The sequence below is a fragment of the Rousettus aegyptiacus genome, unplaced genomic scaffold (assembly GCF_014176215.1).
Source record: "Rousettus aegyptiacus isolate mRouAeg1 unplaced genomic scaffold, mRouAeg1.p scaffold_m13_p_1, whole genome shotgun sequence".
Lineage (NCBI taxonomy): Eukaryota > Metazoa > Chordata > Mammalia > Chiroptera > Pteropodidae > Rousettus > Rousettus aegyptiacus.
Genome location: NW_023416284.1, coordinates 156,356,732 through 156,381,693, shown reverse-complemented (window position 1 = coordinate 156,381,693; position 24,962 = coordinate 156,356,732). Strand labels below are relative to the sequence as shown.

Below are 24,962 nucleotides of genomic sequence, written 5' to 3'. Positions count from 1 at the left end.
GAAGTTTTCCAAATTTTTTTTTTCTTTTCTTAGAGCTCCTTAGTGAACTCAGAAATTTTTTTTTTTAATATTTTTTACTCAAAATGAATCACATGTTCAGACTCCCCAATGACAGAAAATAGTTTTAGGATACGCTTCAATGACTTTAACATTCAATGACAACTAACATTAACATGGAAATATATTTCAGGGACACAATTCTTCTGGAGAAATGAAGAAATTTTGATTTCTTGAACCCATTTCAGCAAACTAAAGCATAGCTACCTTAAAATTTTTCAAGCAGAAATACGATGATTCCAGGGATTTTTCCCTCAGATTTTAACCTAATTCCCTGTTAACTGTTTAAACTATAGCAGAATGAAAGAAAATAAAGGCTAAAAAAATAAAATAAAATTCTAAAAAATATCAGTTTAATAGGTAAATTAATGCTTTCCTGAAAGCCTAGTAGAATATAATAATTATGATCACCATAAATGGCCTGCTGACAAAAATTAAGAGTGGTGTAAAATTAGAGTATGCTCTAACTCAACTTATCTCCCTCCTTCGAACTTTGAAAATATATTCTAATAATTTGTAACTGCTTTTGAACAATATTAGGCATATACATATACTCATACTTTTATGATATGTTATTTCAATGTCATAAACTAAAAGTGGCCTCATAACTCATCCTGCCATTATAGGTACTTTCGGAAAGAATAATTGAATATTAGGTATAAAATTTTTTGGCAGATGCCCACAATTTACTTGGTTTAAATCCAATATGTCCATTCAATTTCTTAGAGGTATTTTTCCAATTGATATATACTAGCCATATCATTGGGGAATGACATTGCTCAAAAACAGGATTCAGGGGTAGGAGACTAGTACCACCCACTCTGAAACTTTTCCCTTCTAAAATTAGTACAGAATTCTGAGGTAATTCATTCATGTGTAAGGGTAAACCAAAAACAGATTTTTGAAGAAAAATCCTGGCCTTGTTTTTATATTATCTCAAGGCCCATTTCTAGGGTGATGATCATCCAACCACATGGCGGCCTTGGTCAGGCTCTTCAAAAAACCTCATCAGTGGTCAACTTTCAAGTATACTAGTTTACTCCTAATCAACCAAAAAGAACATCTGTGGTATAATAAAAAATATATATATTTGTCCCTCCCTGGTTCCCAGCATAGAGTTTCTAGAACACCTGGAATATCCTAAGTTATAAGGATGTCTTTTGTATGATGAAGAGATACTCCTGGTGTGTGTGGGAAGTGGGCAGTGCAGGGGAGAAGGATCCCGGATAACTTGGGGATAGAGTCTGATTACCAGAAACACCAAACCTTGACTAGAGGCTTAGAACTTTCAGCCCCACTTCCAGACCACCAAAGGGGAGAGGAGCTGGAGGTTGAGTTCAGTCATCAATCGCCAATGATTTAATCAGTCGTACCTGCACAATGAAACCTCCATAAAAACCAATGTGTGACAAGGCTCGGAGTTGGTGCACTCATCTACAGGAGGTTAAAATGCCCAGAGAGGTAATGGAAGCTCTGTACACTCCCACCCCTACACTTTGTTCTATGTATTTCTTCCATTGGGCTGTTCCTGAGTTATAACCTTTATAATGAACGGGTATACATAAGTAAAGTGTTTTCCTGAATCCTGCAAGTCATTCTATTGAATCTGAACCTGAGGAGGGAATTGTGGGAACTTCCAAATTTGTATTCAAGTCAGACAGCAATATGGGTTGACTGGGGGTCCAGAACTTAATGACTAGCATTTGAAGTGAGGACGGTTCTAAATGACTCAGTCTCTAAAGTCTGTGGAATCTGACACTAATTTGAGGCAGTTTGTGTCAGAATTGAATTGAATGGTTGGAAATCCATTTATTTAGGAGACTCAGAGAACATCAGATTCTAGACTTTGCCAGAAGACCAATCTTGAGTACAGCAGAGATGGAACTGAGACTGATAAAGACTTTTACAAAAAGCATGCAGGCTATCCTTTTTCTCTGATCAGATATGGACGACTAAATGCGTGCTGGAATGTTCTGCCTGGTCCATGAGTACTTTTTAAAGATCCAAATAAATGAATGATGAACATTTAAATGGAGACGTTTCACATAAAAATATGGACTTTAGGCTCACCTTGAAGAATTAGAAGACATAGTAGCACTCATCTAGAACCCCTCATGGCAAAGCAGGATGGAGATGAGCTAAAACAAGTTCCCTCCTCTGTGTGGTCCACTTACCAGACTCTAAGGAACCCTTCCCTACACTGGTCCAGCACCTGCAGCTGGGAGTTGTGACTTATCACCTACTCATTTACATCACCGCTTTGGTTCCCAAGGTCGATGTTTGCATTTTTTGTTCCACACAGTATAGTTTTATTCTTGGATCAGTTCAGATGATCAGAAAGCTGCAGTCTCGGACCATATTGCGTTGGTCAACTGCAGAATGTCTTTTACTGAGTCATACACTGGCATAGCGCCCTATATTTTTACCTGCAGTCACTGCAATAAATTGCTGTTATTGATGTTAAGGACATTACCACTACATTTTTTAATGTTCCTTTTACAAAAGACATTGACTCCTATAAAATTTTAGAGTTAAGAGCTAGAAAGGGCTTTGTCACCGGGGAAACTGGCTTGTGCTCTACTCATGAATAGGGAGAACTATGGAGAGATGTCCTTTTTATCACTGATTGTGAAGTCATTCTGAGTGAACCACACAGCTAATGGCATGCAGTTTGGTGGCCTATTTTTCATCCCAATTTATATGTTCCCTGGTCCAGACTTTCAATTTTTAATTAGCACTTTACGATTTAAGGGCAACAAAGAGATATAGTAACATATGGATAACTGCAGCCTCCTTCCTGTGTGATCTAAGGGAAATTCTGGGTTTGGATTCTCAACTTTTTTTTGCTTTCCCTCCATCTGGGCTTATTAACACAAATGTGAGAAATGAATTAGGGGGAGAAGTGGAAAAGGACATAAGTGAGAGAGGAAACAGAATAAAGATATCTAAAAAAGAAGAGGGAAAGAGAAGGACTGGATCTGGAGAGAGCTTTTGTGTAGGTTTCCAGGAGAAAGAGGGTGAGTTTAGGGACATAGCTGATAGCATGTAAAAAGGTAAGAGATAGGAAAAGATGATTTTTTTAAAGTTCTATTATATGTAACACATTTGTTCTCCTCTTAGATGTCTTCTAAGAGGTAAAGTATACACTTGAATTATTTGCAGTTATTTTTTCTGTCACACTTATTTCTCTGAATGTGACTTAATGCTGGGGCTGGACCAAAACAAGACTGGTTACACATGGGTTACATATGTGTGGTTTTTAAAAGTGCCTTTAATCTTTGTGAAATAGGTGGGGCATGAATAAATGAATGAAGGAATGAACAGATAAACAAGACATGAAAAACTTCAGTGCTGGAATGATAAAGCAGGCTAATTATAAGCTGAGTTATCTATGTCAAATTTCACAATTCCCTCAGCACTTAAACACTTGCCCACATACTCCGGAAAAAGAGAACTGGACTTTCCTTTCATAAACTCTTCTTCGTATCTAATATATCACCTGGCACTCCGAGGTTAAACAACATACTTTATACGTCATAAACTGGATAAATAAAACATCCTCTCCAATAGCAATCTTTACCAAGAAACTTGCACTTAGACTTTATTATATTTTCTTTGTGATGTTTTAATAGTTGTTGATAAAAGGCAAGGTAATTTCTCATAAATATTTACATAGTTTTAAATGCTCTGCTCTCAGGAATTCCTTTTAATTTTAATACACATTGTACGACTTTTTTAAACCTTTACAATATTGGAATAACAATCATCCAAATCTCCCGTGGATTTCCATGTTCCTGCATTAAGCTTTTAGAAAGCTCAGCAGGACTTTATTTTGGCTGAGATTAAAGAAGGCTTCTAAAGAAAACCAAATGTAATGATAACAATATTTCATAAGATGGGGAAAAATAAATATGTTTTTAACTATTACTGAGACTCTCTGCAGGGGGTGTATTAGCCCTAGTTCAAATGAAAGTCAAATAAAGGAAATTGTCAGTGCTGGTTACCTAGGTCAGGGTAAAGAAGCTCCAGTCAATAAAAAGCAAGGCCCAAAATTTAACCCATGTATACATTTCAATCTCACAGTGGCATAGGCAAAAGCTAAAAATCAGCATTTATCAACTATTATATCCTTAGTAAGACTTACTATACACACAAAACTAAGGTAGTCTTTATCAATATATTAATTATTCTGTATTCAGATACTGTTTTAGCAGACTTGTGATGCTAAAGAAAGCACTGAGTTTTCAGAATTCTACATAAAGCTGTCACAGTATCAAAAATTCTGAAATGGTAAAATAGTAATTTAAAATGATAAAATAATGACCTAAGGTAATATACTATCTTTTCCATTTCGTTTTCCAAGAAGCATAAATCATAAAATCTCAGGTATAAAGCTCCTTAAAAGTTATCTCATCAAACCAGCCAATGATGGAATTAACTAATATAGTTGCAGATTCTTTCAAAACATGCCAGTGCCTAGAAACTCAATGAGACTCAACATATACCATTCTCTTTTTGTTTAAATGTTAACTCAGCACCTAGTTCAGTGTCTGACACACTTTAGTTGGGTAGGCTTCTATTGATTTACAATCTTTTTCCTCCTTGTTTTGACACCAAGACCAATTTTCAACAAAAATATCCTTCCCCCACTTTTAATATCATATCTGGGTAGAGCTCCACCTCAGCTGCAGGGATGAAATACTTGACCCAGACCTGTCCAATCAAACCACTGAGGCCCCTCTGGACCGCTGCCCAACTGTGGTGATTATGCCAGGAACTGGCACGTGTTCTAGGCTGGGCCAATGAGGGTGAACCTCAGGATTTGTACGAACTACTGGCCAACACACTCGCTTTACCTGCTGTTGCACAAGGGAGAGCCTAAGTTGGCAGAAAGAAGACAAAAGAATGGGAGAGCTTAGATAGAGAAAGTGAGTCATGATGACATTATTTGGGCCCCATATCAAGGCATTCCTGAAGTCAAATCTGCAAACTAGCCCAAGACTTTTAACTTACATGTGTGACTAAATCCCCTAACTCCTTTTTCCCTAAGCTAGTTTGATCTTGTTTCTTGGCATCTTCCCAAAGGGGAAAGAATCCTGACTAGCATGGAAATGTACACGTGAATGACCCCCAAATGTGAACTGGCTAAACTGGCCTTGGGTGGCAGCTGGGAAGTTGGCTGTCCTCATCACGTGACAATAAATGGATTACTTCTGTATCTTTAAACTAGATCTCATGTCTATCAATACCGTATAATTAGGGGGCTTAAGAGAATTTTAGGATTCTGGAGTAAACTGTCCATTTCTTTAAACCTTCCATAAGGTCTTACAAGAAAGAAACAAGCTTGGGGTTGTAAGTGACCTGCTGAAAGGAGAGCCACATGAAAATACAATTCTGCTGAAAGAAAATCTTGGTCTGTAGCTTGGAACAGCTGAGAGACTGGTGACCTGGAGTCATGCAGAGGTGGGAAAGCCAAATTATCTGCTCCAAACTAAAGTGAGTGCAAGCGAAGTATGGGACTTCACTGTACTGAGATGAGAATCTGTGTGAAGCTGAGCTTTCTCAGGCACCACCAGTTATTCCTTCTGCCGGACACAGAATGATGGCACCACTGCACTGATGCTGACACAGTACAGTCCTGGGCTCCAAAGTGCAAATAAGCGGTGCCTCCCCAGCTCAGGGCACCAGTTCTCACTGCCCTGAAGCAGACACTCAAGGGTCACACTACTCTGAAAGATGGGGAGACGGGCCGCACACGGACAGTTCGCTGCAGAGAGACTAAAATCCTGCTCCATTCGGAAACCAAGACTCAGCCAAATCTATGGTTCTTGTTATGAGTCCATGGTGTTGACCAATGAAAACAGAAAGAAAACCTGCTAAATTTTTAACGGAGATGGTATTGCCAGAGAAATCTCTGATTTGTCAAACAAAATGGACTTGTAATTGCTCAACTCCGAAGGTAATCCCTAGGTCCCTAAATCTAGGCCACTGAAAAATTGGCTGCTAGAAAAGTCCAGCTCCCTGAAGAGCTCTTCCTCAATATTGCCAGGACAGTGGACAAGAGCGAGCCACTCTAAGCAGAACTGGTGGCTGCTACAAAGCTGACCAGGGAACTCACTCCAAGGCCAGAGCTGGGAGAACCTGCTGGGCCTGTTCAGCCAGATCCTGTAAGTGCAGGACCACTGGCCAGGGTGTGCTTCTCTGTGCTCCCTTTGCCAAGGGACAGTTTTCACTTCAGTCCAACTAGAGCAACTCTGAGTCGGACTGAATGAGCTACGCAAAACACTCTTGCTCTTTCCTACCCAGGAAGATAAGAGACTGGAGCTGTGGCAGTCTTCTTTTCCCCACATAATAAGGATTTAGAGCCACCCCAGGGGCTCGCTGTGGGGACCTGAGAATGAAAGGGAAACAGAGTCAAGAGAAAGAGTGAGCACATGAACCCCAAGTCCACCATTCTTAATGTCATACCTACTCTTTGAGATTTTTTTCCTACAATTATTCAAGAAACCCTCCCTTCTCTCCCACACACACGTTTCAGAGGCAGACACAAGCCCAGTTACCTGTGCTTCTGATCGACTGACTGCAGACTGGAGGTTCCAATGACCTCCTCCAACTCAGAAGGCCAATTGCCGGTCCAAATTGTTACCCATATCTCTAGCTGTAAATCAGAGTTTCCCACATCCCCCTCCTTGGGCTCAATTAATTGCTAGAACAGCTAGCAAATCACTGATATTACATAATCTATACATATATTAAATCATTATGCTGAATCTAACATGTTATATGTCAATTATATCTCAAAAAAAATTCAGTCACTTAGTTTATTTTAAAAATTCATATCAGTAAGGAAAATAGTTAATGCCACCAGGTTACTCAATTCCTAGCATTTTACATTTATTTCTTAAAATAACATTCAAAAGTTCTACTCAGTAAACTTACACACTTAGGAATTCTCCAGCTACCTTCTGACGTGTATTACAAAGAGGGCACGTTATAATTTTTTTACTGTTATAAAAAAATATTAAAGAAATTCTATAGTGTTTTCATTAAAGATATTAATGAAATTAACTGAAATTCATTGAAATTTATGTTATGGAACAGGTTTATTCGAATTATTTGTATATATACTTTGAGGGTACTGTGGAGGTAGTTAAGCATGAAGGCTTGGGAGTTGGACATAAATAGGAAGAAATCCTGGCACTGTGACTTGCTAGCTGTGTAACCTGGGAAGTTAACTAAATTACTCCAAGCAAGTCTGTTTCCTTGCCTGTCACAACAAAGAAAATACCACAGCCTATCTTGTTCTGAGGATTAAATGAGATCAAATTTGTAAACACCTGACACAGTGAGCAATCAAAGAAAGAGCATGGTACCACCAATTGATACAAGTAACACTCTACGCTTTACAACTTGTTCTCTGCCCTGGTGGGCAGGGAACAGGAAACCTGATGGGGCTCATCTGTTGCTTCATCACCTTGCTAATGTCCTCTTGACTTTACGTAAAGGCCAGTCTTTAAGCTGGCCTCTCTGAGGGACCATCTCTGATAGATCTTGTGCGTCAGCTGAGAAACATGCTCTAATAACTCCTCTTCCTCTTTCGTCTTTTAAAAATTTACCTTTCCTTGACCTCCACATTTTCCTTCCATGACCCTAATTTTTGGCTTCCCTTCCCAGCCAAATTCCCAGAACTGCCTAGAAGCTCTGTCTCCACTTCTTTCCATCCATTTACATAAATTAGCTTCTCCCACCACTGCGCTGAAACTGCTCTTATTATTCAATCATCAGTAACTTCCAAGTGGTCAAACCTAATGGATACCTTTCGGTCCTTTTCTTCATTTACTTCTCACTGCATTCAAAATTGCTAATTGTTCTCTCCTTGAAATGCTCTCTTCTCCTGGCTGCCATGATCCCGCCTCTACTGGATTTCACTCTACTAGACTATTAAATACTGGAGTTGCACAATTCTGCTACCCATACTTTCATTCTGTTTTCTTTTCACTGTACACTTTCTCTGTATGTGATCTCATCCATTTCTACAGCTAGGCCCAACAACTCTTCAATTTCTGTTTCAGCCCAGACCATCTCATTTTCATTCCAGATTCACATACCCAATTGTGCATTTAGTGGTTCCACTGGGATGCCTCATTGTCATCTCAACACATCCCAACTTAAATCCTTGAGATTCCCTCTCAAAACTGTTATCTTCTAGTTTTCCCATTTCATTTAATGGCATCTCCATCCCTCTAGTTGCTTAATCCAACAAGGCAATGCATGCCTGCCCCAGCTGACCCCTCCACCCTTTTTGTGCTATCCTCTCAAAAAGCAGTCTTTTGTAGCTACACTGGCTTTCTTGCAGATCCAAGAACCTGTCAAGTTTCTTCTCACCTTAACATCTTTGAGTCTAAGTGTTCTCCTTAGTTAGAACAGTCCCCCCTTCCTTTTTCTCTAGTCCAAGTCTTCTCTTAAACACATAGATCATCTGGCAATCTCCTTCCCCAGAGGTCTTCCTTGAACACCACACCTGTCTAAAGTGGATAATGCCCTTGCAATTATTTAATAACATCCTGTTATTTTCCTTCATAGAAAATGCTGCAGTTTCTAATGATATATGCATTCATGTGTTTTCTTGTTTAATGTCCTGTGCAAAGTAATCTCCGTAAGAGCAAGGCCCACATTTATTGTGTTCAGCTCTCTACTCTCTGGGCTTAACAAGCGCAGGCACATAAGGTTTGTCTGAGAGATTAGCAATGCAAAAGTTTCTCCCTTAACACAATGATATATTTCAAAGCCAAGGATAAACATTATTATGACTCTAATAGCCTTATATTTGACTAAGTCAAAGAACTGATGACATCTTAAGCATCTACTTGCATCGGGCAACATAAAACCAAAGCGGTCATTTATATGGAATTAGAGAAAGGTTTTCCTATGCATTAAAAATAAACAGGAAGATGCTAAACATACATATTAGTTCATACCCCCAAATTTTATAATTTTAAGTTTTCAGTGAGCTGTTAAGAGGGCAAATTGCACTTAAAGATGTGTCTGTGTTTATAACTAATTTTTATATTTTAAAAATCCATATACTCTTATAAAAGAAAAATTAAGTATTTGCAAATATAGGTATCTATAACTCATTTTTACATTTAAAACATATCTACTCTTGTAAAAAAAATCCCCAAATCATGATGAAAAATAATTAAATTTCTCTCATTATGTAATGAAAGCGGTAGAATAGCAGAGTAAATGGAAATACACCCACTTAAAAAAAAAGAGATGGAGCCATAGCTCAGTCTGCAATGACCTCACCACCAATATCCAGCATCTGCTTCAATTACCTTCTGAAAATGAAATAACCAAATTACTATTCAGCTTTCTGCTGTGCTAACAAAATTAATCTGAAATATCAAATTTGATTTGCTTTAAATTATATATTATATAACTTCTAAAACCAAAAGCTCTTCCAGCTCTGAAGTGTGAAGAACATGCACCACGGTTGTCATAATAAACAGTAACATATTCTCACATACACAGAAATAAATTAATGGAATGATTGATGACTTAGCTCAAACCAGCCACAACAGTGATATGATTTAAATCATTCCATCTATTCAAAAGTGTGATCAATCAATTTTGATTCTATTCTGTTTTGTACAACAGATGTATTCTTGAAAGGATATGTGCAAGCTTCATTTTCAAATGCCATAGAGTGATTTAAAAATATAATTAGGTTTCTTTTTTTTTTCCATATAGAAAAGAATATTTAAAGGATGAATAACAGGCCTCTAATTTAACTGTTTCCTACATATATCATTTTAAAATTGTGATATAATCCATAATCCATATTCTTTCTTTAAATTTACTTTATCATCTCCATTTATATCTAAACAATTCTTGGCTCACAACCATCAAGCTACTTTTCTCATCTCAGTCTATGATATCCCCACCTCAAAGTGGTCTTTATTCTTCTTCAGAGAAATCTGTTACATGACTCTAATAACAAAATTATTGAGAAAAGACCTCCTTCTTACTCTCCACCACCTTCTGTGTGCCTCAGCAGATCCTGTCATGCTTTGGGAAGCGACCCAGGCAGTCCCCCAAAACCAACTTACTCATCTTCCCTTCTTGTCCCCAGGACACTCAGATTCATGCTCTATGTACTGACACATCAGTCTCATTAGTTGATGCTGAATCACATTTGCAAATCATAGACCATGGTATGTCTTGCTTGGTCTCCTCAAACCTGGCCTGTTATCCTTTTCACTATCATTTTCATTTGTGTGTGAGAAGCAAAAAGCTAAAACGAGTAGGCTGCTTTACTTTCAGACAACAGAATAAAATGGGATGTTAATCATTTGTTTATGCAAATTTTATTTGAAATGGTAAAGGAAAGAAAAGGGAAGTGCCCAAGCTAGAAGAATTTCAGCTTTGAGAGCCTCCAACTCCAAATCTAGTGAGAAAATAATAGAGGAATTCTTGCCACATCCCCAAAAATATAGAGGAAGGTGAGGAGATTGCTGACATTTTTGTTAGTATGTAGACTTTCAAAGTTTCCTTCAAAACACAGCGATTCCCTAATGTGTTCTGAAGTTCCTAAGAATACCTGTGCACTGACAATCATGTTTACTACTTAAATACGTTTAATCATTTAGATCGGTGAGTCTCACTTGTATGGATTACTGATAAAGTTCTATAAAATTCAACTCAACAGTCAGGCACACTGGAGTTGAGACCTGGATCTGCCACTACAAAGCTGTGTGATCCTGGGCAAATAACATATCACCTATATAATAAGCCTTAGCATCTTCATCTGTAGTTAAGACAACAGGATCTATTTTATGGGGGTAATTATGAGATTACTTGAGAATGCAAATAAATCTCTGTCACACAGTAAATGTTCAACAAATGTTAATTACCATTCACAGCAATGACTACCAGATGCAAGGCATAAAGATAGACCTTATGAGGAATATAAAAATGAAAAAGAACTAATGCAATCCCCATCGAAATCTCATTGACATTTTTTAAAGATATAGAACAAAAAAATCATCAGATTTATATGGAAGCACAAAAGACCCCGAATCGCCAAAGCCATCCTGAGAAAAAAGAACGGGGCTGGAGGTATCATGCTGCCCAACTTCAAATTATATTACAAAGTGACGGTAATAAAAATCACATGGTATTGGCAACAAACCAGACACATGGATCAGAATCAAGAGTCCAGAAGTAAACCCATATTTATATGGGCAAATCATTTTTGACAAAAAAGCCAAAAACATACAGTGGACAAAGGAAAGCCTCTTCAATAAATGGTGCTGGGAAAACAGGAAAGCCACCTGCAAAAGAATGAAACTAGACTGTGGTCTATCACCACACACCAAAATTAACTTAAAATGGATTAAGGACCTAAATATAAGACCTAAAACAATAAAATGCATAGAAGAAAACATAGGAACTAAACTCAAGGACCTTGGACTTAAAGAGGGTTTTATGAATTTGACCTCAAAATGGAAGTAAAAGCTAAAATAAATAAATGGGATTACATCAAACTAAAAAGCTTCTGCTCAGCAAAAGAAATTGTCAACAAGGTAAAAACACAGCCAACCGAATGGGAAAATATATTTGCAAGCAATGCCTCCAACAAGAGCCTAATACCCAAAATATACAAAGAACTCATATGACTCAATAACAAAAAAACCCCAAATGATCCAATCAAAAAATGGACAGTGAACCTGAACAGACCTTCTCCCTAGAGGACATATAAATGGCCAAAAAATATATGAAAAGATGCTCAACATCTCTAGCTATTAGAGAAATGCAAATCAAAACCACAATGAGATACCATCTCACATCTGTTAGAATAACTATAATCAACAGGACAAGTAATAACAAATGTTGGAGAGCATGCGGAAAAAAAGGAACCCTCATACACTGCTGGTGGGACTGCAAATTGGTACAGCCACTACGGAAAACAGTATGGTGGTTCCTCAAAAAAAACTAAGAATTGATCTACCATATGATCTAGCAATCCCTCTACTGGGTATTTACTCCAAAGACTTGAAAACCCATATCCAAAAAGATATTTGCGCACTGATGTTCATAGCAGCATTTTTCACAGTGGCCAGGATATGGAAGCAACCGAAGTGTCCTACGATAGATGATTGTCTAAAGAAGTTGTGGTACATATACGCAATGGGATATTACTCAGCTATAAGAAGAGATGAAATACTACCATTTGCGACAACCTAGATGGACCTCAAGATAATCATGCTAAGCAAAATAAGCCAGAGAGAAAAAGTTGAAAATCACATGATATCACTTATATGTGGGATATAAACCTGAAAGCAACAAAGGAACAGGACAAACAGAGACTCAGGGACATGGACTATAGACTAGTGGTTACCAGAGGGTAGGAGATGGAGGATGAGATGCGAGGTAGATGGGATAAAGGGAGTCAAATATAGGAGAGTAGGGGGAGGATGAAGAGGGTAAAGGGGATCAAATATATGGTAGGTGAAGGAAACTGGACTTTGGGTGGTAAACACAACAGGATATACAGATGTCAAATAGTAATGTACACCTGAAAATTATATAATTGTATTAAACAATGTTACCCCAATAAACTTAATTTTAAAAACGTGAGAAAAAAATTAATAAATAACAACAATCAAATAATGCAGAGAAGATGAGAGTGTTGTTACTGGGTGTATCCAAAGACAGACTGATTTAAGGGCCCTAAGAGAAGGCATAAGGAAGCCTAGCAATGCCCTGAGTCCAGTGGCAGGGGAGGGCACATCTACTTTGGGTGGTAGGGTGGAAGTGGAGGATTAAATGAAATAGGAAAGGCCTCGAGGAAACAGTGTCACAACTAAAAATGGGTTTATTAGAGTGATGGGTATATATCACGGTATATAAGGGGAGGATAGTGAAGAGCCGTTCTTTGTATAATGAAAGCAAAGTTCTGAGCAAGCAAAGTGCAAGACATTTACACTTTGCTTGCAAGAAAATCAAAGTAGGAGATAAAGACAGAAAGGAAGGAATGAGCCATAAACCAGGACCTTAAGTCTGAGAGAAGAGTTTAGGATGCAGAAGTGACATATTTGAACTGTGGCTCAGGAAGTCTAATCTGGGAAGATGAGTAGGAGGATATGCAATTAGCATTTGACTTATGAGGGTAGAGGGGGTGAAGACTGTTAGAATTTCCAGATATGAGTTTTTTTGAGGGGGAGAAAAATTCTACTAAAATCACCAAACAGCTAGATTATAATCATGAGCTATTAAGTTTCTAGAGCTGTGAGTACAAAGCATTTTCTGGTTCAGAGCTCAATTTTCTCTGGCTGAAGAGTCACTATATCATCATCAACAGGGAAAGGTTTCAAATGCATGTGACAAAGGTATCTCGAGCTAACAGTACCAAGTTTAAGTCCAAATTCAGGTATCAGTTGAGCTAGTATTCCTCAACCATCAGTAACAACATTTAAAAAGGAGGAGGGCAATTTAAATTATTTACTTTTCATGTGCTTTGATCTTTTCCGTGTCTTGGAATCTTGAGTCTTTCACTGAAGGCTGTGACTAGAGCATGTTTATGAACATGTTTCAAGGGATAAACAGACTCTCTAAAAATTTGTGCCCATGTATTATTATTTTTTTCTTTTTTAACGCCTACAGCACCTGGTATTCCTAGGTGGTCTTCCATCCAAGTACTAACCAGGCCCAACCCTGCTTAGCTTCTGAGTTCAGATGAGATCGGGCATGCTCAGGGTGGCATGGCCATAGACTGTGCTCATGTATTTTTTCTTACTTTTTCTCATTTATTCTTGTGTTTGTCACTGAGGCAGTGTGTTTTTTACATTAAAATTCTTTAGTGAGTTTTTTTCACTAGTGCCTATTTTAAAGACTTTATATATTTAATTCAGTCAGTTCCCTCAACAATCTGATAAGATAGGTACAGACAAATCTATTCTGTTCATTCCATTAAAAAAATGCTGGTTCCTATCCACTAAATCGATTTCATGACACTCCAATGGGATGGTAACCTATAGATTGAAAAGCAGTATTCTACGTAAAATTAAATCGAGTAATTGTTCATTAAAAAATCAAGCAAAAAGCATGAGTCTAACTATGAATGTGTAAATGTCCAGAAGTTTTTTTTAATTTATTTATTTTAATTAGTTTCAAGTTTATGGTACATTTGTTAGACATTTATATAGTTTATAAAATGATTCCCCTAATTGTTCTTTCTCTTCTCTGGTTTTCTACCTAGCTAATACATTAATGCTAACTGCATTCCCTATGCCATGCGCCCTATCTCAGTGACCATCTTTCAACTACTAATTTGTACTTCTTTAACCCTTCACCCCATTCCCTCAGGCTCCCAACACCCTCTCCCCTATATTTGTCCACTATATTTGTGAGTCTGATTTTGATTAATGTGTTCTTTTTGTTCCTTAGATTCCACATATAAGTGAAATCATATGGTATTTATCTTTCTCTGTCTGACTTATTTCACTCAGCATAATAACCTCTAGGTCTATCCATGTCATTGCAAATGGTAGGATTTCTTTTTTTTTTTTAATGGCTGAGTAATATTCCATTGTCTACATGAACCATAACTTCCTTATCCAATCGTCTGTTGATGGGCATTTAGGTTGCTTCCATATCTTGGCTATTGTAAATTGTGCTGCCATGAATACTGAGGTACATAAATCTTTATGAATTATTGTTTTGGTTTTCTTTGGATAAATACCCAGGGTGCAATTGCTGGGTCAAAAGGTACATCCATTTTTAATTTTTTGAGAAACCTCTAGATGGTTTTCCATAGCAGCTGTACCAATCCCACCAACAATGTGTGATGGTTCCCTTTTCTCTGCATCTTTGCCAACACTTGTTGTTTTTTGATTTATTGATGATAGCCATTCTGACACATATCAGGTGATCTTTCATTGTGGTTTCAATTTGCATTTCTCTGATGATTAGTTACCTTGAGCATCTTTTCATATGTCTATGAGCCATCTGTATTTCCTCTTTGGAGGAAATATCTGTTCAGGTCTTCTGACCATTTTTTAATTGGACTGTTTGTTTTTGTTGTTGTTGAATTGTATGAGTTCTTTATATATTTTGGAGATTAACCTCTTATCAGATGCATCATAAGCGAATTATCTTCTCCCATTTAGTCAGCTATCTTTTTATTTTGTTGATGGTTTCTTTTGCTGCACAAAAAACTTTTTGTTTGGGGTAGTCAAATTTGTTTATTTTTTCTATTGTTACTCTTGCCCAGGGAGATATATCCGAAAAGAAATTACTGTTAGTAATATCAGAGAGTTTACTGCCTGTATTTTCTTCTATAAGTTTTATGGTTTCAGGTCTTACATTTTAGTATTTAATCCATTTTGAATCCATTCTTGCATATGGTATAAGAAGATGGGCCAGTTTCTTTTTTTTACATGTACCTGTCCAATTTTCCCAACACCGTTTATTGAAGAGACTATCTTTACTCCATTGTATATTCTTACCTCCTTTGTCATATACTAAGTGAGCATATAGGCATGGATTTATTCCATAGCCTCTTTTTTAATCTGTAGAAAAAAGTTAATTATTTCCTGAAAACATTATCAGACCAAACTTGACTGTGAATGTGTTTTCCCATAAATGAATGTCAAACAATATGTAAATGTTCCCTTCAGAGCAGCTTAATCTGAACTCAATCAAGAAAATAGGAAACATAAGCCTTAACAACTCGAGAGTTTAACTGGTAATTAGTAATTAATTTTCAAATAATGTACAGGCAGCTTCTTCACAGGAAATGGTTTTAAAATATTCTTAATCTTTTTTTAAGATTAATAAAATTGCTGAATACTGAGAAGTTTGCACTGATAAAAATTAAGACTCACAAACCATTTATATTCTACGTTAAAGAAGCTATTTTAAATATTCTCAGTCTGTTAGTCAAAAAATATTTAACACTTCTATATACCAACCACTATTTAACAAGAAACAAGGAAGGAGCCCTAAACTATTGCAGAATCTTCACCCTTCGGATGGCCCATTTGGGGAGAGGCTGACTATATACACATAAACAAACAAACAAGAGCTATGAAGATTACACAGGAAAGATTCTTGGGCAGTGCTGTGGATCTCTACAGGCACATGTTCCTAACAGCAACAAGAATTCTCTGGGATGGTTCTTAGAAATTGAAATCAAATATGGTTTTCAGTAAAGTCAACTAAAACACTCTACTTCCACACCCACATACAATTTTTCCTACTAATTCCCCTCTCAAAGTAAAAATTAATGCTTAATGCAATTTAAACTGAGACAATATGGACTAAAGAAAATAATCAGATACAAACAAAGCAGACTCCCCATTTAAAGGCTCAAAGCTTCCATTTGAAGGCTAAGTGATTGGAGGCATGTTATTTAACCTGCTGAACTACAGATTCATTGTCTGCATTCATATCTACTCATAGGATCATTGTGAGGATAAGGTGAGAGAATGCATGTGAAAGCACTTTGTAAAGTACTAACAAATACTATTATCAAGTTTTATTAGAATTAGTAGGCATAGTGAAACTGATAAAGTAATAACCAAATATTAAGAAGGTATAGAGTTAATAATTACCAAGCACTTCAAAAGGTTCTATGTGCTTTTCAAGTATTAACTCGGTTAAAACCTGCAATATGACTGAATGTCTGAATCCAACAACTGGTAATAAGAATGTTTCTCCTCAGATCTTGGATATACTAAGGTTCTTCTCTAATGGCCCTTGGCCAACAGGAAAAAACAATCTACAGACTCTTAATTAAAGGAAGGGCAAGAGTTCACATCACACTCCACCATGTGGTGTTATTAATTGTTAGCACAGGAGTACCACAGAGACAGCTCTTTCCTAGGGTCAAAGGCTGCCTCTGCAGAGCTGGAGAAGGGGACCATGCACTGTGTCCTTAGCAGTGCTGCATGTCAACCAGCCACACCCATGCAGGTGACTCTTCTCACTGAATCTTGGACTCTGTATCTAAGCAAGAGGGCAAGCTGAAGTTGTCCAAATGTATTTGTGCATTTATTTATATTAGAGCCAACTACTCTTTTTAGACAAGATGCAATCCTAGGGAGTAAAGTGGATCACTGCCATGCAAAACCCTGACTTAGGCAAGTGGGGTGTACAGACTGCATGTTTCCTACTGTCTTGGTTGGTTAATACTCTGACATTAATTAACTATGTTATGAATGAGTAAAGTTGACAAGACATGTAGTATAGGATGTCTTCAAGTTACAAACAAGCTATTTTGGAAAAGGTCACTTAAAAATTAATCTTTAAAATCCGGGATGCATTTCTGCAATTGAATTCACAGGGGTGTAAACTGATGTTAGGCTGCCAAGACTGCCCACAGAAATCTATTCAACCCACACTGTGAGCAGCAGCAAGTCAGGTAACCTGTGTTTTACAGGCCCCGTTCTGTCACTAATTTGCCACACAGCTCTGGGCAGCATCACAGAGCATAAGCTCCTGATGGAGAAGTACAGAGCTGGGCCCAAATCCTGCCTCACTTACTTACCTGCTGTACAAGCTCACTGAAGTTATTCAACCCCTTTGAGCCTAAATTTCCACAGCAGTCAAATCATGTTTGAGGATAAAAATTTTATATATCAGAGGCTTGGTATGAAGATAATTTAGACCAGTTCTCCCAACCTTTATCACATCAAAACATACACATAAGAGGATAATACTTATACTGCTCCCTGAGGTAGATGCTGCTCATCGCTAAAGGCGACCAGCCTGTGTCTCTGGCCATCCCAAGGGCTGAGGGGTCTCGGTCTCTGGCAAGACTACCTGAGACGTGAGACTGTGTCCAGCAACCCCAGTGGTGAGGCTCTGATTAGCAGTATATATAGTGTCCTGATGTGTGGACAACACATCATTGACAATTTCCCCTCATGGGCTTAAGGCCCGACTGTTAAATAAAAGGGTGCCCTAGATTTCTGAAAGCACTTGCATTGTATAATTTGACTTCATGATATTCCAGAATCTAGCTGTGCTCATAACAACGTGCCTTTGGGAAACTATGATTCCACTCTGCACTGCTGTAATTGTTCCAGTCTCCCTGATCTGAACACAGGAGCAGCTCATGTGTGAGGAGTGGGGTATCAAGATGAGGATTCTTTGGGGGTGAAAATGAAGGTGCAGGTAGGCATCAAAGCTAAGGCCAGTAATGATTTGTTCTTAAAGGAGTGATTAAGTACTCACTGTGACTGGCACTCGGTGTATGCTACCTAAATGTTCACGGCCATCTTGGTTTCTTTTTGTTTGAACAAGACAGCTACACGGCTTACTATATAGTATACTTAATTTAAAAAAAAAAAAAAAGCAAAATCCCAGTGATCAAATATCAGTCTCCAGATCATGAAGAGGTCAAATCTCAATCAGCGTGGACAAGAGACCAGATCTGGTTCGGCTCTGGTCCTCATTGCTGTGCCCCACCTGGGCTTCTGCTGCTGTTTCGGGTTGGAAAGCTTTCTTCTTTAAATTCTTCTTGTTTACGGGTTATTATTAGCCACATTTAACAACAGAAGAAATGCAGTATGAGGGAGTTTAGAAAGTTGGCCAAGATCATACACCGATGTTATTTTGAAACACTAGTGTTCTTCTGATGGGTCAGAGGTTCAAGGCTGAAGAATTGCCAGGGTAACGGCTGGAGACAGAAGTGAGATGGGATGGGAGCTAAGATGTGTGGTATACTCTGCACCCTTGGGGGTGGAAGGTGAGGTGGACAGAAGAGCATCATCCCCTCCCTGCTATGTACTGCTGGCTCTGATGGGGGTGGGCAAGAGAAGGAAACAGGTGGCGGTGGCAGTTCTGCTTTTCATGACAACCAAAACAGAGTGGGAGGAGCCAGCAAGTAAGTATAGAGGAACCAACTGAAACAACACACACAGTCTACTGAAGGGTCTCTGTCACTCATCTATTCACGGGCCCTCTCAAATCTTATTAGAGGGGGAAAGTAGATCTCCTGCAAAATACCTCTTTGGTTTAACTAAAAATGTATTTTTGATATCCTAAATTTAACCCAGGATGCTGAAAAATAGGTTCCCAAGGAATTTTCAAACGCACATACGAAGACATAAAGAGATCTACAGCAAAATCACGAAATGGGTTCTAAATTGGACAGAAGCCAAATAATGTAAAAATGAGTGTGGAAGAGAGCCCTGTGTAGCACTACTGAACAAATATCTGCCTTCTAATTGCAAGGGGAAGGAAGAGGGCACAAGGCCATAATGAATAACTATCACTCCAGAGGGTACGGTAGTACAGAGAGTATAATTTGCTTTAATAATAATTCAATTTTTTATTTGGTTTCAAAACCTGTCAAGCATCAGGGAATTAATACACACATTTGTAATATACTAAATGTGTATATACAAATTCTCTGCAAAAGCACAGGAAAAGGTCTCACAAATTATTCCATCTGGAATAAGCAACTGCTATAAAACTACACTGAAGGTCCTGAGAACCAGGAGGGTTAGGAGTGGGAGGTCCTCGAACTCCTTAGAGCTTATTTGGAATAAATCCACCTATTAGTGAAGCTAATTCACCCTTTTAGAGTTACAAAAGCAAATTTCAAGAGAAATTATAAAAAAGGAAGTATTGGGTAAAATCCTCAAATTGCTCACTTCAATCCAAAATTCTTAAAATAGGTTCTTTGAAACTTACCTTTCTCTGATGTGGAGAGAGAAACAGACAGCAACAAAGGAGGCGGATAAGGGACTATTTACCAAACATAATCACACAACAGTTATGAAACCACATGGTAGAGGAGCCCACCAAGAAAACACGCTATTTACCTACTCTTAGGGAAAAGGGATGGGGGTGTGGGGAGGGGTGAATAGAGTTTAAAAGCAATTTTTAGGATTTCAGATACACACTCTGGTAGCAGGCAGAAATCAGGAGAAGTCTTCCTTTTGCTCTCCTCTGAGACTCTAGAGGTTTGTTTACAGTGGTGTGACTGCGTCACTTTGGTCTTACCCTTTGCCTGACTTCACATTCTTCTCTGGAGATCTTGCCTGGACTGCTCTCATTCACACTGCTCCAGAGAAATCAGCCCTATGTTGTCAGAAATTGGCTTTCAAGTAGGTCCTGTTAGTAATTCACTTTATGGAATGCCACAGTTTAGTCAGAAGGCATTTGAAAAGATTTATAACTTTTGCTCTTTTCTGATAAGGAAGGATTAAGGGTAGGGGGGCAGGGGGGTTGCCTTTTGCTTATCATAGGTTGACCATTTTTGGCTGCCACTGAATTAAAATCTCTAAACTACAGGTTTGTCTGTTTTTGTTTTTGTTTCTCTCTCTCTCTCTCTCTCTCAAGCTCTCTCTCAAGCTCTCTCATTTCCTAGTAACCAATCATGTTGACCTACTATGTTAATAGCACCACTGATTTTTGTCCTCATACAGCTATCCCTATGTTCCCAAGGACACATTTCATTTTAGGATAGGTTTTTCTTTTAATTGTTAGAATACTTTTCATACGAGGTCAAAGCAAGCATGACAGTTAACTTTGACATTTCTGAGTTTAAAAAAGCTGCGCTGTTTTTTCAGAAGTTTCATCTTGCATTCTCAGTTTAAGGGGCTCCCCTAACTCTACATCTTAGGAACAAGAAGTGGTTAACTTTGAGCAGATTGTTCATGAACCACCAGTCAATTCTTACTACTGGAATCAGTTTGGATTTGGACTGAGCAGGCACTATAGTTTTGAAATCGCTATGTAGAGCGTCCAACGCAAAATAACACCAAACAAACAAACAAAACCCTGACCTAAACTCACATTTTATATGCATATTAACTCTAGTTACTGACTTAAATATAAAATAATACTATAAGACTTTTAGGGGAAAAAAAGAAAATATTCAAGACAGATTAGAGCTGGGCAAAGAGTTATTAGATTTGATATCAAAAGCAAAATCCATAAAAGGAAAAACTAATAAGCTGAATCACAACAAAATTAAAAACTCTTGTTCTGCCAAAAGAGACGCTATTAAGAGGAAGAGAAAAAAGCTAGACTGGGAGAAAATATTTGCAAACCATATATGGAAGAACTAGTATCTAGAATGCATAAAAAACTCTCAAACCTCTATGACAACAAGAAATTCAATTACAACGTAGGCAAAAGACATGAAAAGATATTACGCTGAATAAGATGGATAGATGGCTAATAAACAAATGAAAAGATGTCCAAGTTCTTTAGTTCATTAAAGAAATGCTAATTTAACCACAATGAGATATCACTGTACATCTGTTAGAAAGGCTAAAATAAAGAGTGACAATACCAAATGTAGACAAGGATTTGAAGAAGCTGAGTCATTTGTATATTGCTGATGGGGTGGAATGTGAAACAGTACAGCCACGCTGGAAAAGAGTACAGTAGTTTCTTCCAAAGTTAAACATGGACTTATCACTAGACCTAGCAATATCACTCTCAGGCATTTCTCTGGTAAAACTAAAGTTTTACATTCACATAAAAGCTTGTACACAAATGATCCTAGCACCTTTATTTGTAACAGCCCCAAAATGGAAACAAATCAATGTCCTTTAACAGATGAACAATGAAAAAACTGTAATACATTCTGACCATGGAATACTACTTAGCAATAAAAGGGAACAAACAATATATACAGCATCTTGGACAGATCTCAAGTGCTCTCATCTGAATGTATGTGTTCCCCCCAAATTTGTATGTTGAAACTTAATGCCCAATAGGAGGTGGAGCCTTTGGGATGTGATTAGGTCATGATGGTAGGTCCCTCATGAATGAGATTAGTACACTTGTAAAAGAGGCCTGAAAAAGCTCCTTACCCCTTTCACCAGTTGAGGTTACAGCAAGAGGACTGACTGCCTTATATGAACCGGAAAGTGGGCTCTCACCAGACACAGAACATAACCATGCTGGCACCCTGCTCTCAGACATCCAGTCTCCAGAGCTGTGAGAAATAAATTTCTCTTGTTTATAAGCCACTCAGTCTGTGGTATTTTGTCAGAGCAGTCTGAGTGGACTGAGACATCAAGGGAATCACACTAAGCGAAAAAAAAATCCAATGTCAAAAGATTCTATAGAGTATGATTCCATTTATATAATATTTTTGAAATGACATTATGGAGATTGAGAACAGAGTAGTGGTTGTCAGGGGTGGAATGTAGAGGAAAGGAAGTGAATATGAATACAAAAAAGTAGCACATGGGATCTTTTTCACAGATTTGTTCTGCATCTTGATTGTGATGGTGGTAGCACAAGCCTATCTGTGATAAAACTGCATAGGCCTAAAGATACATAAAAACACACACAAACACAAAAGAGAGCTTGGTGAAATCTGAATAAGGTTGGTGCACTGTATCAATGTCAATTTTAGTTGTGATATTATAGGATAGTTATATTAGGTGTTCCATTGTGGGAAACAAGATGAAGGGTATAGGTTATCTTTTTGTATTAGTTCTTATAAACTACATGTAAATCTACTATTATCTCAAAATAAAACACCACTCTATAGTTTTTATTTATTCTAAGTATCCTATCTTTCTAATGTTTCACCCATTAGATGCCCGATTTCTTCTTTGCCCAAACAATCTTGTTACTCTCTAATCCTAACAGTGGAAAACATTTCACTACAATTCATAGTTTAATTCTTGCTTTCCAAAACTTTCCATTCATGATTTACTACTGTTAATTGGAGCATGCTCTTTGGAGATGACCTCCATTGAATACTGACTCTTCCATAGCATGGAACAGACAAAACACTTTACTTCATTGGTAAAGTGGGAAAAACTTATGACATAGGTTTACTGTAAAGATAAATAACACAGTAAGTACTTGGCACATAACAGAGTTCCTTAAATATTCATTTCCTTCCTTTTCCCATTAATGATCTAAAACTTCGCTTAATTTCTAGATAAAAACATCAACAAAAAACTCTGGTTGTCAGTTTCCAAGGCTTATATTTGGAAAACAGGAAATGTATCTTTATGGAGCACAGACTCTGGGTGGGGTTGTGGTGAGCCTGAATCAGTCCTTAAGAAGAATTTCAATTTAGGAGCCCATAATGATCATTTTAAGCTATGTTCTCACTCTGGGTTTGAAAACATTCCAGCTATCAAAATGATTTATAAATGTTTTAGCATATTATTTCATTTTATTATGACTAGTGACTGGCTGCCATGTAGAGGTTAAAATTTGTAAACAGTAACCAATCATACACTAGATTATTTCTATCCAGATACCAACCAATGTATATAAGCTTTAAAAGTGACATGGACACCAATGAGAGAATTTCATCTGTTTCATCTATTTACAAAATACTTTTTAGTAATAGATTCCTTACAAGGTATTAGGTTTTAAATATGCCATAGCTTTTTAGTTATAGCTCAACCAATTAAGTTACAGAGCAGGAAACAAAGTATATTTAACTTCCACTGCCTACCTGCTCTGCTTATGAATAGTCACAAGACACAGAATGCCAAGTAAAACTTGGGGACAGAGTCCACTCAAATATTTTTTTTTTAAGTACTGATGAAATTTTGCAAAGCACATGCTTACCGAGCAAAATAACTTTGTTTCCGTTCCTTCTTCTCCTCCTTGGTATCCATAATATGCAATCAAAAATGCGAAGTATTTGGGAATGTCCTTTTTAATCAGTGAGTCATAACCCTGTAATATAAAAATAACAAAGTGACTATAAATTAAGACACTTATAATGGCCAATATTAAGAATAAAGCAGATGGATCTACAGGCCCAACCACAAAGGGAATATAAACTTTAACCAATAAACACAGTCATGAGTCATATACGAAATACAAATACCCATGGGGGACTGAAAACCTACAATTAAAGTGAGGGTGTTAAACTACAACACGAAAGGAGGCTGGAAAAAGAAACTGAAGTATTTTCCTCATAACTAACCATTTTTTCAAAATGCCCTAGAATGAAAACCACTAACTTCGGAAGATTTTAGGCTAGCTATGCAGAAGCTAATCATTTAAAAAAAAAAATTTCAACTCATAACCACTTTTTTGGGTAATTAATAATATGTCTCATACTTAATTATGAAAAATGAATAACTTAGGTGTTTTACAAGACTGTCCTTTCTTTAAAAATAAAAGCATGAGTGTTCTATTTTATTTTCGGAAACATGCCTGCGAGTCCCTACCACTTGAGCAAATGCGGAAATGAAAGTACAAAGTCTAAGGAAGCTGCGCTTCAGAATGGCTTTCTATGCCTGCCTCTGCCTCTCCCTCTGCACCCCTGCTATCTTCACCTGTTTCCCGGGAGTGATTTAAACCTATAATAAGAGGCTGTCTCCAGATCAATCTTCCTTAAATACCACTTTCATCACCACACTCCTGCTCAAAATTCCCAATGTCTACTTACTGCCTGATTCGCTAATCTAAATTTTCTGCAGAGCATTAACTTTTCCTAAAATCTATCTTTTCACCCTGAAGAGGTATCAAAGTAAAAGCAAAGCATGTTCATCATTTACTAATTTATTTCAATTCAATAAACAATTTAATTCACAATACATATTATATGAAAGGTACTGTGGTAAGTATCAGAGACAAATTAAGACATGATATTTGCCCTGATGAAATTTAGAGTATTGTGAGGGAGACATATAGGATTTCAGATCAATGGAGAAGGCACAGGTATCACTAAAGCCTAGAAGAAGAAGAACCCTCAGCTTTATGCAGAGCCCACCTACGCACTCCTCATGCTCACCAAGATTTGAAGGATGAGTATGGGTTTCCTAGTTAAAAAGTACAGAAAAGCAGGCCCAGCTTGAACAAAGGCAAGAAGACATAGCATTTCCTCGATATGCCAAAATGAAATGTAAAGCAGGGAAACAGAGCTGAGGATGAAGACATGGGTAGTC

At 37.5% G+C, this 24,962-nt stretch overlaps 1 protein-coding gene and 1 non-coding gene across 8 annotated transcripts in view; both read right to left on the bottom strand.

Annotated features, from left to right (window-relative positions):
- The window catches only part of NCOA7 (nuclear receptor coactivator 7), a 122,888-nt gene that overhangs the window by 78,294 nt on the left and 19,632 nt on the right, over positions 1-24,962 (bottom strand). For all 7 annotated transcript variants that reach the window (XM_016161327.2, XM_016161324.2, XM_016161329.2 and 4 more), the window contains exon 2: positions 23,632-23,742. In XM_016161327.2, the coding sequence (XP_016016813.2) occupies positions 23,632-23,681 (50 nt within the window). In that variant the 5' untranslated portion in view covers positions 23,682-23,742. The remainder of the gene's footprint in view (positions 1-23,631; positions 23,743-24,962) is intronic.
- Positions 13,717-13,835, bottom strand: LOC118606540. Its single transcript, XR_004952504.1, has one exon. It is a non-coding gene; the product is annotated as a 5S ribosomal RNA (ribosomal RNA).